Below are 19,695 nucleotides of genomic sequence, written 5' to 3'. Positions count from 1 at the left end.
TGCAGTCCCTCTCATGTTCAAAAAGGAAACGATAACATAAGAGACTATAAAATCTCCCTCAAGCCTTCCCACTTCCCCAAATTGTTATCTATTTCTTTGCTCTATTTCAGAGCAAAACTTTGTCTGAAGTCTCTTGAGGCAGTCCCTCAAGTCTCATTTTCATGCCCCCAGCCACAGAGGTCCCTTTGCTGTCATTATTTTACTATATTTTTATCAACATGACACAGTTAACAACACGCACCTTGTGGATACACTATCCCCCCGGGCTTCTGTGACACCATGTCTCTCTGTTCTTTCCCATCTTTCTTGCATCTTCTAAAGATGAAGTGTCCCAAGGTTCAGCCATCTTTTTTCCCAATTACATTCTCTCCCTAGGTGTCACTGATCTGACAAGGATTCCTAAATTTCTATCTCCTGCGATGCCCAGTTCTCAGACCTCTAGTCTCATATACCAAATTCTCTATATGATTGGCATTACTAATGGTAAGCCTGATCATTATCTTAAACTCAAAATGTCCCAAACAATAATTGATTGTTCCCTTCAAACCAATTTTTTCCCTTCTCATCCTCATCTCATTAAACAACTACACACTCCACTCAATTTTATTTATTTATTTTTGTAGCCAAAAATCGAATATCTATCCTTGATTCTTCTCTTCTCCCTGCACTTTATATTCAATCTACAATCTAATCTTATAGGCTCTAGATCCAACACACATCATGAATTTTTCCACTTTTCTCTGCATCTGCTCTGACTCCTGGTTCCAGCTAAAACAATCTCATACAGATCACTCGACTGTCTCGGAATTGGTCTCCCTGCTTCCACTCTACCCCATCCCCAATAATTTTCCTCACAGCAGCCAGTTTGAGCTTTTAAAAAGTCCAATGAAATCACTCCCCTTTTGTAACCCTTTACATCGCCCACAGAATGAAATGCCAACTCTTACCGAGTCCCATAGAGCCCCACATGATCTGCCCCTGGCCCAGCAATCTGCGATACCTTCATATTGCTGTTATTCCAGGTTCAAAATCGTGCCCAGTTTCCTTCTCAAGGTCTTTGCAGTAATTGTCAGCTTGACTTAGAGTGATTGATGCTGAGTGTACACAAAGTTGGCCCTTTTTCGTATTTTGGCCTCAGCTCAAGTGTCCTCTCCTTGAAAGGCCTTTCCCTGATTATCTGATTTAAATTAGGCCCTTCTCTATCACATTGCTGTGCTTAATTTTCTTCACAGAACTTACCATTCTCCTGTGTCACCTGTTCATTTCTTTGTTTGCTTATCAGTCTATCTCCTTGCACTTGAACGTAAGCAAGCTCTAGAAAAGGAGGATATTTGACTGCCTTCAGGTAGTTTTTCCACCAATAAGCACAACTCAAAGTTGGTATTCCAGTAATTAGTTTAACGAATACTACTTATAAGGTTATAATAAATACATGATATACTGATTTAATAGCTTTGCACTCTGCCAGACACAAAATATGAAAAATTTCACTAATGTCATTATGATGATGATGATGAGGTGGTCCTTAAATATATGTCAAGGATGTTAATTTCAATAACTCATGTTACTGTCTTAAATCTTTCTGATGGAAAGATTCAATTGTCCATCAGTAAAGATGAAGTATGTGTATTTTAACATTGTTTTCGAATGTAAATGATATTTTAAGCTATATTAGTGATTACATTTTTTGCATATAAGTGAATTTTTCAACATCTCTAAAATCAAATCACATAACTGCTTTTACTTACTGGCAGAAATGAACCTGTTCATGTCTTCCAACTAATCAATCATTCCAACTATAAAAGAAACTTCCATGAACTAAATTAAAATCAGAGACCTTATCACTAGCCGTAGATTCATTTAATTTAAGTCAGTTATTAAACCTCCCACTTTTCAAAAATGTATGACTTGAGGGAAATCTCATTAAACTTCATGGAAAGGCTAAAGGGAGCTTTGCCTTTGGAGTCAACCAGAAATGGAGCCATTAGAAATGTGTGTGATGAAGTACAAATTATAAGGTGATATTAAACTGGGACTAGAAGTCAAAAGAGAAGGGTGTTCTATCACATACTTTAGTCTCTTTGTCAAAATCCTTTGTGCAGATACACTAAATGGCAGTAAATATAATAAAATTGGAAAGACCAAAATACAATAACCTCAAAACACAAAAGAGCAAGAAATAACATATTTAAATATTTGAAATATGAAGATGAGAACATTCTAGAAAGTGTTTTTTCGAATCCTATTCACATTATAAAAAGTTCACATTGACATGAAGATTTAATCATGTCTCTAACTTATTCATATCCTGTAATAGGTGTCATAGGTAGTTCTCAAGTCTCCATTCTACAGTTATGCACATAGTTTCTTTAAAGACTGCTCCTATATTCACATCCAGCTTTCCATAAATTTTCTTTTTCTTTTCTCTCTCTCTTTATTTAACTCAATTTATATATTTGTTTTAAATTAATTCAGGTAAAAATATACTTTTGGGGGAGGTCATGTATCTGTAATCTGATTTTAATATAATATGGAAATTGATATGCAGTCTATTCTAGACCAAAACAGAAAGATTACAATGTAAGAACAAGCAGGAGACATTGTCTTCCTTATAATTACGCTCCTACCCTCACACCCTTCCCAAAACTGTTTCAGTCATAATTCACTAGACACCAGCTATGCTCAAAGGACAGTCATGTAATGGATCAATAAAGGGATCAATAGAATAAATACAAGAGGTCTACAGCTACTTGAATTGAATTGATGGATAACTGGACCAGACACTCTATTCAAGCAGAAATGCTGTGTGTTATGATTGAGAACAAACACCAGTGTTCATAAGTATAAATAAAATTATGTTTAAATTGTCCAACAGTAAGCAAATGCCAGTTTCTAATTTATTTTTAAACGGAATCAATTACCTACGGTCTCCTATGTGTCATATTTCTCTGCAATAAATCCGTTTCAGAAATGCACTATATGTGTGAGAGGAAGACTTAGAGCCTGGCTTCAAAGAACTCAGTGGCCAAAGTATATTTTATGAAGCATTTAGGATGATTCAGAGAGAAACAAAAATATGTTTTTTTTCAAGAGCTCTCTGAATCGTATGCCAATGTACAACATACAACAGGGAGATCACCATTTACAGGAAGTGTGGTGAGACTGCAGAAGTGGTTCGAGAACATCTGTGTGAACAGTGTGTTTTCAGGGAGGTTGTGATGCAGCAGGGAGCAGTGTGAATTCAAGCGCCCCCTGCATACCCAAGAGAAGACAATCCCAATTTCAGAATAAACAAAACAAAACAAAACAGAGGACCTACAAAACAAAACAGAGGACCTACAAATTAATACCGTAACTCACATTGGCACTTTGTTTTCCATTCCTCCAGTTTCTCTTCTTCTCTTCACTGTCACACTTCTGTTCACAATACCTAACAAGTGGCTATCCCAGTTGGCGGTCAAATGCAAATCACTCACTCAGTTATTCACTTGGCTATGACTTCTGTCGATAAGAGAATTATCACTAGCCCAACGACAGGTGACAGAGAACTCGGTCAAAACCCATCCTGTCACAACATATCTTCAGAAACATGCCCTTCTGAGGTTACCCAATGACACAACATTTAGATTCCCTCTGTATTATTAAAAATATATATATATATATATACACACACACACACACACACACACACATTTTATGTATGTTAAACATATGTGTGTGTGTATATATATATATATAAACATCTGGGAGAAAAATGATCAGTTTTCTGGAGTTGAAAGCTGCTGTTTTACTTCTCCCTTTGGGAAGTTTCTGGGCAAAGGGAATAGTATGATCACTAAACAAATTTTCAAGTTATTTAAGCATGCCAAATTATGCTAAAACATAGGGGAGTGAGACTCTCTAAAATGCAGGAAAATAAGAGTCACATTTTCTACTGTTACAGTGAAGGCATCACACATACTACTGAACGTGAATGACTAACTGGGTACCAGCTTTAAGGAATGCAACAAAATGACACCCATATTGATGCATCTGGCCAACAAGGATAAGAACTTTAACAACACAAGGGTGGGCAGTAATAGAAGAAGAGGATCCAATAGTCTGCACAACGAGCCGTTCCTGCTGCTATCGTGGGTGTTGGTTTTCTTATTTGGGTTTAATATTTCGTTCCTCATGATCACCCTCAGTTGAAAAATATCTGAACTTGTGAGTTCAGTCCAGTATATTTTAACCAATATGCTTGTACCTAATATTGTAAAGATAAGATGATTGAGAGAAGGTATAGCAAGTAGAAATACAGTCGTAGATGTTTGAAACCGCAAAAGACTTCAGAGATTATCTCTCCATCTCCCTCATTTCATCAGTGAGGATATAATATCAACCTTGAAAAGTTACAATACGTTAAATGTGATTAGATAAAAAGTCAATTTTCTCTCACATGTTTCCCACTAAATTGTGAGCTCCATGGGGGCAAAGACTGGGTCATGTGCCTAGTAGATATAGATATAAATTTAGACAGAGATATAGAGATACAGTAAATATTTATTTCCTAGTATTATACATATAATAGTGTGTATATATAAGTACAGCATATATATTGGACATATAGTAAGCGCACAGTGAATGTAGAATGATTAAATGCAACTGACGCACAGTGACTTCCAAAATCTCAAAGAGCCTAAGCATCATGAATCTCAGCAAACTTTAAATGGTCTTATTCTCAGAGCTTTTGCATTAACACAGGAAAATCATCAATTGCTAACTTAATAAGCTCTTTGCATTCCATAAACCTGTGTTTTCTATGCTAGCCAACTAAGTTGTAATATTGATGCCTTCAAATAAGAATTGAATTTCAAAGTAAGATCTTCAGCAAATTATCCTTATAAAAGGTTTTCCTAATAAAACAGTCACATTTTAAAGCCCATACATCAAAGCATTATTGTCTTTCTTTTCTTGTAAAGATGTTATTTCTTGTAAACAAAATTTTAGTACCAAAAAAATAACCATCTCATCATGACCTACTATTACCTATAAATGAGTATCTATAATTCAAGCTATTCCTTCAAAACAAAATTTGTGTTCATGGTTACCCGGCAGAAATAGAATCTAGTCTTTTCTGTGATTATAGTTTTATAAAAGTAATCTACTACACTGGGTTTTCAAGAACAAGAGTAACAGAATTCTTTTGGTTCTTTTATCTAAATGTATATGGAACTCTCTACATACCCTGGATCATGGTTTCTCAGTTCAATTACCTTATAGGTGGTCATAACCCTAACAAATCCTGTAAGTGTGATGTGTCAGTTCTACATACAGAAATCCTAGCCATCTGTGTGCAAAAATGTTAGCATCCTCAAATTGCCTCATTAATTGTCAATAAAATGATCAATTATGTTTTATAATCGCAAATATGATATGGAGTAACATTTTAAAAATGACTCTGTTCCTTCTATATTAAATAAAATTCCCAAGTAAAAGCCAATTATGACATAAAAATCATAATTCTGTTAGTCTAAAAGAATACAATACTTACTTGAGTACAATGTTTCTTTTTAAATAAATTTTGTTCCTTGAAATGGCATTAGTCAGGGGTAAATATTAGTATATTTGAGAACTTTTGTTTCAAACAAAAGAAGACTATCAAAATAGAATATGGTTCTTGTCTTTCTCTGTATCAACATATTGGAGATGATAAAACAGTGCTTTGATAATCTATTTGTTTCCTTCTGGTAACAACCCAAGAAAAATAATTTGTAATTCCTTAAATGCTAGGAAATATGATAAAAGAGCAGGAGGAGAAGAGAGGAAGAGGCTTTCCAGCACCTCGACCTACTGTATTCATTCTGAAAAGCTAATGAACAAGTTAAATTTTCTAGCACTTCAATATTCCAGAGATAATTACAAGAGGATAGAAACAGGAGTGCTTGTATTTGGCTGCTGCAAGTGCTGTGTATTATAGTAGAGCAAGGGCTGTGATATTTGTGTGTGTGTATATATATATATACACACACACACATATTATATATATAATATATATGTATATAAATATATATAAAATGTATATATAATATGCATATATGTATATATAATATATACATATGTGTTGTATGTATATATAATATATATTATATATGTGCATAAAATATATACATTATATACACATATATGTTATATGTGTATATATATATATATAATATATACATATATATATATTCAGTTGAAAAAGTAAATTTTGTAATCCAGGATTTCCTTCTTCAGGAAATAAATCATATTCAAATACAGTCAGCATCCAGGGTCATTCAATAATGTCTTATTTACATTTCAGAAGAAAACATTCATCCTCTGTTGGAGTAGACTTAAGGAATACAAGTATACACACAACATAGTTTACATCAATTTCTATGTTCTGTCCTGAAAGACAAAAATGAAGTGGAGAAAAATGCTAATAGAAAATGGGTCATTACCGCAACAGAAACTACAATTTTGCAAAACCTGTAATGTTGCTGCAAATAATGTCTTTTTTGGGGTGATGTTTATTTCTGATTGTTTTCCTTTAGCTTATTCTTTTATCCCTCAATTCGCATATTTTTCTCCCTTCTATTTTTAAATTTGTTTCACTACTGTTTATCAAATATAGTGCCTAAAAATGTGTATATATATATATACACACACACACATATTATATATAATATATGTATATAAATATATATATATATATAATGTATATATAACATGCTAACAATTATAGAGACATTTCACTAACTCCAAAAGATAAATTTACATGACAGAGGCAAATCTGATCAAAATCACGTCAGAGATTTTTGCAAAACATTGCAAAGATTTATACATTGTCCAAAGTAATAGCTACTAAGTTAGGTCCATTATATATGTTATATTACTACTCCCTCATGATAAATCAATAAGGAAGGCATTAACACTCACACTATATAGATATAGAAACAGGTTTGATGAGATTGCAAACTTTTCTAAGATCACATACAGTTATTAAAAAGGAAGGCTAGGATTTAAAACCACAGAATGAATGAGTTTCTCTAAAACCCATATAAGTTCCCTGCTATTTCCCAGAGTGTAGAGACCATTTAGGGCAACCCCCCACCTCCCCTGCACACCCCACTGAGGCTCATGGATAGTCAAAGAATTCCCGAGTGCACACAACCAGATAATCACAGAGTCAAGCCAAACCAATACTTGTTTGCTTCATTCAGCTATATAGTTCGGTCTTATTTTTAATGCCGAGACACCCTTGAAATGGGAGATGTTTCTAGAAATCTGATTTCTGGCATTAGGTTCCTTATATTCAGCTATACCTAGCCTAATTTAAGCCCTTTTGAAAATTATATCAAATTGGACCTCAAGAATGGCTTCCAATACCTATGTTTATAAGGGAAGAACAGGAATGATGATGAAATATTCAACACTAATCTGTGAGGAAACAAAGTCTCTCTTTATCCCGCCTCTTTCAATTATTTTACTCATTCCTACATTCAATTGTTCCATCTAGTATATTATGTCCTATACTGGGAAGTATAAGTAAATAGACTTCCTTTTCCCCCCGATGAAATAGCCTTTAATCATTATAACATTTATAAAAAAACAAGTGTAGTAGAAGTAAACAAATCCTTCCTTTAATTAATTCAAGTGTGATGGAAGACGATGGCAGGGTCAGTGCCACTCACTGTGCCGTTCAGTAACATTTCTTCACATTGGCGCCACCATTCACCCCATAGAGTGTGTGGGCAAGTAAAAGTTATATGTGTATAGGTACCGGAACAGTGAACATTTCAACAGCTTACCCTTGAATTGACCACTTCCAGGGAGATGTTCTGTGGTGGGGCACTTGGCACTAAAAGGAAAAAAAAAAAAGCAAAACAACAAGGTAAGGTAGTTACTGCCAAAGTCATGAAAGACAAACTACAACACTCTTTGAAAAGACAAAGTGTCTTTTTCACAGTTCATAATGATAATTAGATAGGTTGATCCAGGTGTTACTTTCAAATTTTCCAGGAGAGAGAAAAAATAACTGCGTTTGTTTATTTTTTTCTTGCTTGGTGGCCAGTTATTCATCTAGGGAGCCCCCACAACTGTTAGGCAAGTGAGCACCTGCTGCGATACCAAATGCTGACATTTAATTACAGCTTTCCGGAGATAACCTTCCCAGAGAAACCAATAAAAACACGCAGATTTCCTAGAGTGGTTTTAAAGGCTTAAGATATTGGGCATTTCAGGATCTGCATGGTTTTATGATGAAATATGTCATTGTAAGGGTCACTCGTGTTGCTTAATCCCTTTAATGTAATCTTTATTGTCTCTTAAAAAGTGAAAAGAAGAAATACATCCTTTTTTTTTTTTTGTTAACTGTATGTAATTAAACCTGTGTGTCACAGATACAGGTTACCAAACAGCATTCAGTGAGTTGATTCTAATAACAAAGGAGCAGTTTATTTTTCTTTGTGAATTTTCTAGGAATTTTGTTTCTCTATACTGCATTTTGGTTGTCCCACTCCTCCACGAAAGAAGGGAAAACAGATACAGTTTTCTTTATAATACTTAAAATGAATATGTACTACATCAAAAAGGAAATATTCTATCACGTGAGTGATTCAAAGACAAGCATTCACTGAATGGCTGTTCTGTATCAGGCACTATTCTAGATGTTGGAGGTCTCATAAAAAAATAAAGCTCTCTGTCCCATGATAGGAATGGAAGTATAATTCAGTAAATGCTTAATACGTATTAATCTATAAAATGAGTAGTACCTATGCTTATTCATGACAAACTGATGAATTTAATAGAGAAATACTCTTAGCATTTTCAAGAACTTTTTATCATGTTCCCTCTCTTTTTACTTGAATTTGGAAGACCACATGTATGTTTTTCTAAGGTTCTTACATTTTATCCAGAATTTATTTATGCCCTACTCTGACTTTAACTTTTGAAAAATAATCACCATAAGGCCATGATATATGTCTAATCTTTATATCCTTTAAACTGACATTCAGTTAGTATTTACTGACTCAATGATTAAATGAATAAAAGGATACATACTTAAATATTAGCTCTTTGGCCTTTCTGGAGATGATGGGAATTGTAATCACTTATTTTGTTTTGATTTTGAACATAGTGCTTGATAAAGGCTACAGCCAAGGTAGCTTGTCACTGGAGGCTGGTTTTTCATGAATTGTGTCAACAAGTATTCTTTCAAAAAATATTTCATAATTTGGGACCTAGACTTTATTATTTAATTTCTTCTAGTTCATATTACGGTTTTCTTATGAAGTACGGAAAATAACCCCCACAGGGACCAGGAAAGAGTTTTGTCCCTTTTGCTGCTGTATCCCCAGTATTGACAAGAGTGCCAGGCACAGGGGACACAGTCAGCAAATATCTGTTGAATTAATAGAAAAGTTGTAAGAGATAATAAATTTTTTTTTCATATTCAGAATTATTGTCACATGTATTTTTGCAATTTTTTAAAATTAAGGTATAACATACATAAAGTGCACAAATACTGACTGTATGAATTTGATAAGGTTGTGTGTGTGGGTTCCCATTTAAAAACCACTGAGATCAAGATATAGAACATTTATAGTATCTGGGAAAGCTTACTTGTATCTCTTCCCAGGCAATACCACTCTTCTGACTTCTAATTCCATAGATTAGTTGAGCTTACTAAAGATGAAATCATAGTTTGTTTTTTTGTTTGTTTTTCCAGGATGGCTTCTTTTACTCATTATTATTTCTTAATATTCATTCATGTTGTTGCATATAGCAATAGATTTTGTTTCTTGGTTTTTATTTATTTTTATTGCTCCACAGCATTACAATACAGCATATGACTTTTATATTTTATATTTATCTATTCTACTGATGAATGTCATTTGGACTATTTCAAGTTTGAGGCCATAAGGATAAATATGCTATGAAAATTCTTGCATATGTCTTTTGGTAGACAATTGCACTCATTTCCTTTATTATGTACCTAGGAGTAGAAAAACTGGTAGGAGTGGAAACCCCTATGAGGGGTACACATACTCGTACATTAAGCTTTAACAAAGTTTTCCAAAGTGGTTGTAACAATTTACACTACTACTAACTATGTAGCAAAGCTCTTGTTGTTCCATATCTTTACCAGCATTGGGTATTTTCAATCTTTTCAATTTTACTCATCTGGCAGTTGTAAAGTGTTTTTGTCTCCTTTCCACGAGGACTAGTGATGTTGAGCATCTTCTCACATGTTCACTGCCATTTGGATAGCTTTTCTTTTTGTGGAGTTCTTAAGGTATGTTTTTATCAATATAGACCAGTTTCCCCCAAAACTCATCTCTAAAATTTTTATTTTACAACTTACATTCCATTTTCATGTTCCTATTGTTAAAACATTAAGACATTATTTTTTTCTAAAGCTAAAATAATCAGAAGGGCTCTTCTGCATCTGGCAATGTTCATCTCATCTCAATTCTACACATGCTATGCTAATGAAACAGGACGCCCTGAATGACCTTCACTAACCCCCAGACATCCCAGTACAGTCTCCAGGAAAAGAAAGAATGCAGAAGCCTTAATAAGATGATATCTACACCGCCTTTCTTAAAAAGAGAAAAGACTAGAGATAGGCTGGAAATTGTAATAATTGTGTGATGGAAGGACTAAATCGATAGCCTCACAATGAGGAAGAATTTAATATAATCCATATTCAAATTATTTGTAAAGAATTGAAAACTAAAAATGGTACAAACTGAAAAAGAATGCTATGCTCTAAAACACACATTATCACAAACTTCTCAAAAATGAAGTTCTTTCAAAGCAAAATTTGGCAATGATGTACTACTATTATGTGACAATAAATCACTTCTTAAACATGAAACAATCTTTCTAATTTGTATTTCAAAGGATGTTGTAATATTTACATAGCATGTTAAACTTTATTAATCATATTACACCCACTTTTTGACCAATTAAATAGTATCAAAATATAATTTCAGTAACAGTAGTTGGATTTATGACAGGTGACTGAATTATGGAGGAAGGAGAAGATAATAAATTTATTATGTTTTGTTCTAGGTACTGTGCTAGTTGATATGTAACCCTCAAATGTCATTTTAATGCAAGTTTATATGGTATTTCCAGAAAGCCAAGAATATATGATAAAGGATAAATGTGTGCACTTCTTTTTGTAACTACCACAATTTGATAAGCATCCATATTATTTTCTATATTAGGAATCGAAAGGCAGAAAGTCCCAAGCTGGACTTATAAAAATGGTATTGATGTATTTTGTCTATTTTTTTGCAATATAAATTTCTCTTACTTTCCATTGATAGCATGCTGGCTATTCTTGCCTTACACAGTCAGGAAAGAAAATAGAGAATGTTTCTATAGTATTTTTAGTTATCAATCGCTACTCTCTCATTCAGAATATCAATTTCCATATTATTTACAGATAAATAGATAGGATAAGGTGTTTGGTAGAAATGAGTGGGATCCACATTTATCTGGGCTTTTCTTTATTTGTCTGCTTATCTGACAATGTTTCGTTGTCTCATGAGACAGAAGAGAAGGATATAGTTCATTGCTTTTCTTTTCAAAATGTCAAGCAATTTATCATCTACAATAGGTTCATTAAAGCCGATCAGAGGTGTTTGGTCTGGAAACTCCTCTCTGTACGGTGGAACATGCTGGTTTGAAACACCTCGTTATGAGTCATTCTCATAGTGTAGATCAAGTTCCCACATTAGTAAATGGATCACCATACAGAGAGTCACCTGAATTCCTCCCTTAGCAAGTGTGTTCTGTCCTGTACACTCACTTTATGAATTGTAATAATTTGTATATAATTATGAGCTTTTTTCTTGAAGGAAATAATATGAGACATTTATTACAGAATAAGAGAAACTCACTGTATTTCTGCATTGAATGTGCCTCGTTACTACTAGCTTATGTGACCTGTATCTTAGTTTTGTCACCTGTTAAAGTAGGAGAAAATATAGCATTATGAGAATAAAAGGTTAATATTAGAGCAGGGCCTTGCCCTAATAAGTACTCAATAAATACTAGTGGTAACAGTGAGAAGCAAATTCCTATAGTTAAGGATGCCTATGGAATTGGGTCCTTCTTATTTCACGATGTTTCATTGTCTCATGAGACAGAAGAGAAGGATATAGGAAAAGCTTATGTGAATACTAATAAATGTTAATTAATTCATATAATCTGTTAAGAACCTACCTATGTCAACTAGTTCAAGAGACAGTGTTTGGGAACAAACTGACAAAATTAGTTACATTCTACACTCGATATGAGGCTGGCTAGATTGGTGACCTACAGTCCCAAATGGTTTGAAGGAGTGGATCACTAAACTGACGATACACTAGGTAGAGGAATTTGAACACACAAAAAATGATGTTTTTTCCCAGAAAAACAATTAAAGCAGAGCTAAAATAGGGATGGCACCTCATTAAAAAAAATCTTAGCATAACAGGGGATCATTGCGATAATTAATTTGAAAAAAAAATTCTTGCATTTAATATTTGTTTTTATTTAATTTTGCTGTGGTCCCAATATAAACTTTTTATGGCAAGGATTCCTTTGACCTGATAAGAAATATGATTTTCTCTACAACACACATGCATTTAGACATAGTCATATGTTAAATTAGCCACACAAATGGGAAGTCCTAAAGATACGTTTATACATACAAACATTTGTACAGGTTTGGTTGAACTGTCTGATTAATTCAATAATTATTTACTGAGTTAAAAGCAATACAGAGGTGAATATAACATCATCCTTCATACGAGGAGCATAGCATAATGAGATAAATGATCATGCACACTGGCATAGATTAAATTTATTAAATACTTAAATATATGTTCACCCATGCTCATGTTTTAGGTGCTTACATGGAGTAGCTCATTTAATGTTCACATTTCCCTTTTATAATATCCAGAAAGTCAAGAGAAAGGGGCTTGACCCAGACTGGGAAGTAGGTGACTATTAAATGTGATTAAATACATATTTATATGATGTGTGGCCTCAGCATAGAGAGGAGACATCCAGTTACGGTGGAGAGAGGGGAACTAGATGATGGGGAATGAAAGTCAAGAGTACAGGGTTGTTTTGTTGGAAATTAAAAGAGATGAGTTGATTGTAAAAATGAGTGCAGACAAGGTCAGAGAGCCCACTTCAAGGGGGTTACGAAGTTCCTGCTTTCTCCTATCAAATGCATCTAATAGAGAAAAGTGGGGGTCCCTCGCACAGTGATGCTTGTTAGGGTCATGAAATCCTTTAATTTAGTGACAGGCATTTTCTAACTCTTAAATGTTGCAATACTTCCAGATGATAATTCTTGGACTAGGTAATGAGTAATAATCTATCTTTCTCACTTATGACATTTAAACCCTAAGTGGAGAGGAAGGCCACGGTATTACAGTTCAGAGTGTGAATGAAATCTACATAAATTATGTAAAATATTCATTTTCATTTGTTTTCCTTTTATTTTTATAATTATAAGTTGTGAAGTAATTTATTCTGCCAATAAATATTCTGTTCTGTCTTCAATAACAGAATCAGATGGATGGGCATAAGAATTACATTAAAAATGACACTGACGCAGTGTCACATATAAAAATATTTTTTTTACGTTGAAATTGCAAATGAGCATTACTCCTGTGTCTTTTTTGCACTGCCCTTAATAACATGGATGCCCTTCCTCATTCCACTGACACTGTGTGAAATATCTGCCCAGATAATTTCATAAATTAAAGAACGGTGGATTGGTCACAGAATCAAAAGCTAAAGTCATTTATTTTTTGAAATTCGAAAGATCAATAATTTATAGAATTACACACACCAACTGGAAACTGCTGCTGAAAAGAAATAGCTTGTTGCCTTTTTAATATTCATGGAGGTCACATCTCTGCATTTCTACACCTGCCTCAATTTTCACTGGCCCCACACATATACTCTGCTGTACTTTATTTTCACTTTGTATTAAATTTCCCAACCTTTTATTATCATCCATTTTTTAGATTTCTAATTCTTTCTGCTACTGCTTTGTCAAATCCATCCTTTTCATTCAGCCTTCGTCTTCCTTTTTATGGCATTTAAGAAAGTATGAATAATCTTTCATTTGTCAGGCATGGTACAATTAAAAGTGAACATTTTCATATGCAGTCGTAATGCTTCCAATGCTGTACTGTTTGGCCTAAATCCTTAGAGATATGCATATAGTTTCAAACTAAGAGGTGTATGTAAGAGGACTGTCCATTATTTACCTTTTTTTATCATTTACCTCCTTTAAGAACAAGGAATAAACATACCAATGTAAATTAGTCCACACACATTCACAAACGTGTTTATAGTTATAGAAATAAAGAACAACACAAAAACTATTTTAAGCTCTTACTCAGTAGTCACACTTTGAAGATTACCTATTAGGACATACTGACTCAACGTGTATACTTTATGAAAAATTAAATTTGACTGTAATAGACAGTTTGAGTGAATTGGCCAAATTTCTAATTTATGCTAATATATTCCATAAAGTATTCGTTAGGAAACCTTGAAAACGGAATCTATGACATACACACACTATTATTTGATTATCACAACAAATATGTGAGCCAAGTTTCACTGCCTATAACTTACCATCAGAAAGTGTAACCACTGTTATATCGTCAGTAGAGACTCCTGGTCCATAGCGATTATAAGCTAGGAATCGAAGAGTATACTCCGTGAATTTTTTCAGACCTTCCAGCTTGTAAGATAGTCCATCAATCTCTATATTCTGGAGACATAAAAAAGTGCCCAAACTGTTATTCAGGAGGCACATTAAAGCAGAAGTGGCAGGCATTCTGTGCAGTCTGTAAATTGGATATTAGACTCTAACTCACAAACTACACTTGAGCCTTATAATGAGTTGTAAAACCTACTTATGACACACGCTACACACTCCCCGCTAAAGCCCAAGTTGCTCTGTGGGCTCCTAGTTAAAATAGCTCCATGCTATTTTTTACAGTCATTAAGTTCCAATTTGTTTAACACCACGGAATACACTGAATGGTGTGCAGCATTCCGCCCACACCCAGACCCTGACAGGCAGAAGGCAGCTTGTAAATCCATGGCAATGGAGACTTGCTCCCGTACCCTAAATGAAACAGTTCACCAAGAAACGATGGATTTCTTTTCCCTTGCTGAAATATATCCACATCTCTTGAAACTGACAGATACTTTGCCATAATTTTTATCTCTCAAAACGCTGTGAGGTAGAACTGTTTTCAGCATTTCACAGCTGCAGAAATGAGGTACCAGAGGTGAAGGTCATGGAGAAATCAGAGCCAGTTCCCTCTAGAAGACTCATTATTTAGCTCTCCATATTGATCCTCACACTCACATGTATCTTGGGGAGCATCATTGTGAATTTATTTAAATAGATTGGTAAAATGCATTATTGAAGAGCTAAAATACATAGAAAAGTGGATAGAATAGTAAGATGAAAATAAGAGCGAGATAGAAGGGAAACAGCAAGAGAAATTGAATGAATGATTACATAGCAGGAACACTTAGCAATTCTCTTACAATATAACTTGGGACTTGGAATTAATTCTGAATAGAACTGTTGCAAAACATTTTTTAAAATGTTTACGGGGAAGCATGAAGACTGTGCCAGTATACTTGGCAAACTTCACAACACATCCTAAGAACTTTGCTATCCCAAGGTCACCTCGAGGTCTTTCCTATTTAACCATAATTTTGTCTATACATCTTTTTTCACATGAAGTTGAGAATCGGGAAGAAAACGTCTCAACAGTCATATACATGTTACAAAGCAGAATTGCTGACTTTCCTGTGTCTCTCTAAAGACTCATTTAACTCTTACTTTGCCTGAAAATCTAATTTGCCTATTTTCAGGTGTCTGTGCTAACCACAGATTAGAAACAAAATGCAACAAGGAGGAAGGTAGCCTTCAGCAGTAAGGAAGCCTGAAAAAAATGAAAAGTCTGATGGTGGGGAGAAGACAAAAATAACATCACATAGGTAAGAATGAAAAAAAGCAATTTAGCTGAGGTCATTGAATATGTTAAATCCTCACCTAAGATAAGGATTGACAATGCAAATGCTTTCTGGGACCAGATGGGTTAATATAGATGTGGTTATACTGGCCCAGGCAACTACATACTCAAACAAAACCTCAGTGTCCTTTATATTGACTTCATCTCATTACCCATTTGCCTCTCTTGCCACCAGAATTCCATTTCATTGCTTAACGTTTTCAGTAGCAGGTGCCTTAACACTGATCAGCTGTGCAGTTAATGTGCTGGACACTGGATTACATATCAAGACTTTACAGACTTCCTCCTGTTTCTGCAGTCCTAGAGCCATCCCATAGATGGCAGAAGGGGGGTCCATTCCCTCACCTACCTGTTCCTTTCCCGTGGACACCTCGGTGCAGAACAGTCTGTAACCTTGGACTGGACCATTTGCATAGGCAGGGGGTTCCCAGGTAATAAGAATTGAGGTAGGTGAGGTAGATACAGCTTGCAGGTTTTCGACTGGCCCTGGAACTTGCACTGTATACAAGAGAAATTGATTGGTATAAGAGGGTTCTCTTTCTCAAAATAAACAGAATTATATTTTTTACAGTTCAAGGAAATGATAGCAGTCTATACTATTTTAAAAACCATGTGAGATAAGAATATAAAAATTACAAAATACAAATATAATGAAATTTTTAGTTATCACATTTTAAAATGGAGAAGAGGACTTATATTCATGTAAACTTCTTATTTCATTTAACAGTTGAGGAAACTGGTCAAGGAGTATAACTGACTAAGAAAAAGGCAGAAAAAGATGGGATTCTTAACTAAATTCTTAGTGTGGCAAATTTTCCACTATCCCAGTATGCCTTTGCCTGTGTAATGCTAATAACTGCAGAGGGAAAAGAGAGAACACAATGAGAATACTTGTACATCATGTTTCTACTTATAATTCAAATAGGCAGCACAGCTATGGGTTATTTACCACATTGTCTTTAAGTCAGCATTTTAAAGGCTTGTCCTATTCTGGGTCCTTTAAATTAATTTCAGGATTTAATTTTCAATTTCACTTTCTAGTATTCTATTTTCTCTCATAACTATTACTTTACTTAATCAAGGATAAATAACTTCCTCGTTAAAGAAATCAGACATCACAGGTCTACAATCACTTAACCAAAACGCTCGTGTCCAAATGTGTTTCAAGATCCAAGAATTTTCATATTTTAGAAAGGTTAAAATGGAGCACATGCAGTGTTTTATGTAACTCCTGTAGTGGGGTCTGTGGTAGCAATCCTGTTATCAAATCATTTGCAGCAAAACATACGCTATTCACACCCAATAGAATTATAAAAGACTATACATAGCCAAGCATGAGGTCAGGTAAGGTATGGGTACAAAACAAGTTAAGAAAATCTTTCAGATTCCATATTGCAAATGTTGAATGTGTGCATAATTGTTTATTTGTTCAAATATACATGAATATAAATATATGGTGTGTAAATCGTAAATGGAATAGCCATGTTATTTATTGTAATCAAAAATAAGTAAGTAGTCTCACCATTGCAAGTATAACACCAATTCTAACTTAAACATGCTGTGTATTTTCCTCAGTCTTGGATACCACCTAGCTTTGGAAAGATAAACATTTTAGGACTGTAATACAATTCTGTGAGTTTGAACTTCCACAGCAAAAGAGCAAAACCTGGCTGACATATCTGATCATACACTTCTTAGCTCAGCAAGGAACCTATGTCTTTGGATCATTTTTCAGAATTTGTTCCATGGAACGCAGCCTCCTTGAGACATTACTGCTCACACATTCATTTGGGGAAAAACAAATATATTCATGTCAGAAACATGTATTTTATGTCACTTTCACATATGTTCCCACCAGTCCCCAAATCTTGAGAAGCTTCATTACTGACAATTGCATTCTTTACACCTTAGCAAGTGATTGTTAACAATTTCCAAAAAACGTATTGGGAAATCATATTAAACCTACAGAAAATGTTAAGAATGAGAATAATGTGTATAATACCCATGTTCCCATTATCCAAATTTACCAATTGTTACCACCTTGCTCTATATTTTCTACCATTTCTCTCTATCTCTCATATATATATATGTGTGTATGTGTGTGTGTGTGTGTGTGTGTGTGTATATATATATTCTCTTTATGTATACACGTATGTTCCGTTTATCATTTACTATATATAGAATATATAGTGATAAAGCAAGCTATAATCTCTATAAAGTGATATATATATATATATATGTATATATATATATAGAGAGAGAGAGAGAGAAAGAATATTTATCTATTATCTCTTGATAAATAGAGGGGATACATATGTATATTCAGATTACATTCAGATTAAGTTGCACAAGTCATAGCTCTTTATCCCTAAACACTTTAGTGCATATTTCCTAAGAGTATGTATGTGAATAATATCGTTATTAACTTCAGTGCATTACGATACTTTTATCTAATCTTCATCTGTACTGCAATTGAGTCAACTGACCTGATAATGTCACTTATGCAGCATTTCTATTGCAAGTCAGGATCCAGTCTAGGGTCATGTTTACGTTTCATCATAGTATCTTTTACTCTGCTTAAGCTGAAACAGTTCCAGTCTTTATTTATTTTTGAAGCTATTTATATTTTTGAAGGCTATAGTTTTTTTTTATTAATAGAATGTTCCTCATTTTGAGATTGTCTTTGTTTCTTCATGTTGAATTTAGGTTATACTTTGCAGTCGGAAATGAAACATAAGTGATGTCTGTCCTTCCGGGGTATCGCCTCCAGAGGCACAAGATCACTCTCAGTCCCTTGTATGTTAATTTTTTGAGTTCCTGGTCAAGGTGCTGTTAGATTTCTCCCATTGTAGAGTTTCCCAGTCCCCCTGTGCCCCTCTCCCTCAACTTTGAATGCCTGCTCCACTGCTTACAGGTAATAAGCAGTCTGTAGGGAGATACTATATTAGGACCATGTCAATATTATTTTCCTCATCAACTTCCTTTTGAGTTAGCATCTATTAGTGGTTCTTGATTAAATCAATTTTTACCAGGAGGGTGACAAAAGGGTGATTTTGTTTTTCCTATTCCAGCACTTCTGCATTAACCACTTGGCACTTGACATTTTATTATAAGCAAGAGCTCATATTTCTCTCTGTTTAAGTATCTATTATTGGTATGGGCACATGAATTCCTGCTTTATATGGTCTATAATTCATTATTGTCTTTAATTACTTTGGTGTTCAAATTGTCCCAGATTTGGCCAGTGTGGGGAGGGGGTCCTCTTTAATCTTGTTCCTCCATCCTGTGACATGCCCCATCATTTACTGGAACACTTCCTTTCTTTCTGACATAACATATTCCAGGATTATCTTGATCCTGCCCTAGCTCTGGAAACAAAAATTTCTCCAAAGATATCTGGTTCGTTTCAGTGGGGAATATTGAGAAGGAGATCTGAGTGTTAGGTATACTCATTGCTACTTGAGTGTCTTTCTTCTGGATGCTTTTGGCGAACAAGAAATATATGAATGTATGCATACCATGTTTCCCGGAAAATAAGACTGGGTCTTATATTAAGTTTTGCTCCAAAAGACACATTAGGGCTTATGTTCAGGGGATATCATCCTGA

General features: G+C 34.4%; 1 protein-coding gene across 1 annotated transcript in view; it reads right to left on the bottom strand.

Annotated features, from left to right (window-relative positions):
- Positions 1–19,695, bottom strand: part of DCC (DCC netrin 1 receptor) — a 1,038,356-nt gene that overhangs the window by 245,139 nt on the left and 773,522 nt on the right. The window contains exons 10-12 of the mRNA XM_033087479.1: positions 16,438–16,586; positions 14,665–14,803; positions 7,815–7,864 (exon numbers count right to left, since the gene is read on the bottom strand). Of these exons, the coding sequence (XP_032943370.1) occupies positions 7,815–7,864; positions 14,665–14,803; positions 16,438–16,586 (338 nt within the window). The remainder of the gene's footprint in view (positions 1–7,814; positions 7,865–14,664; positions 14,804–16,437; positions 16,587–19,695) is intronic.

Source organism: Rhinolophus ferrumequinum, chromosome 19 (assembly GCF_004115265.2).
Source record: "Rhinolophus ferrumequinum isolate MPI-CBG mRhiFer1 chromosome 19, mRhiFer1_v1.p, whole genome shotgun sequence".
NCBI lineage: Eukaryota > Metazoa > Chordata > Mammalia > Chiroptera > Rhinolophidae > Rhinolophus > Rhinolophus ferrumequinum.
The sequence above is the reverse complement of the archived record's forward strand: the minus strand, read 5'-3'. Positions and strand labels throughout refer to the sequence as shown.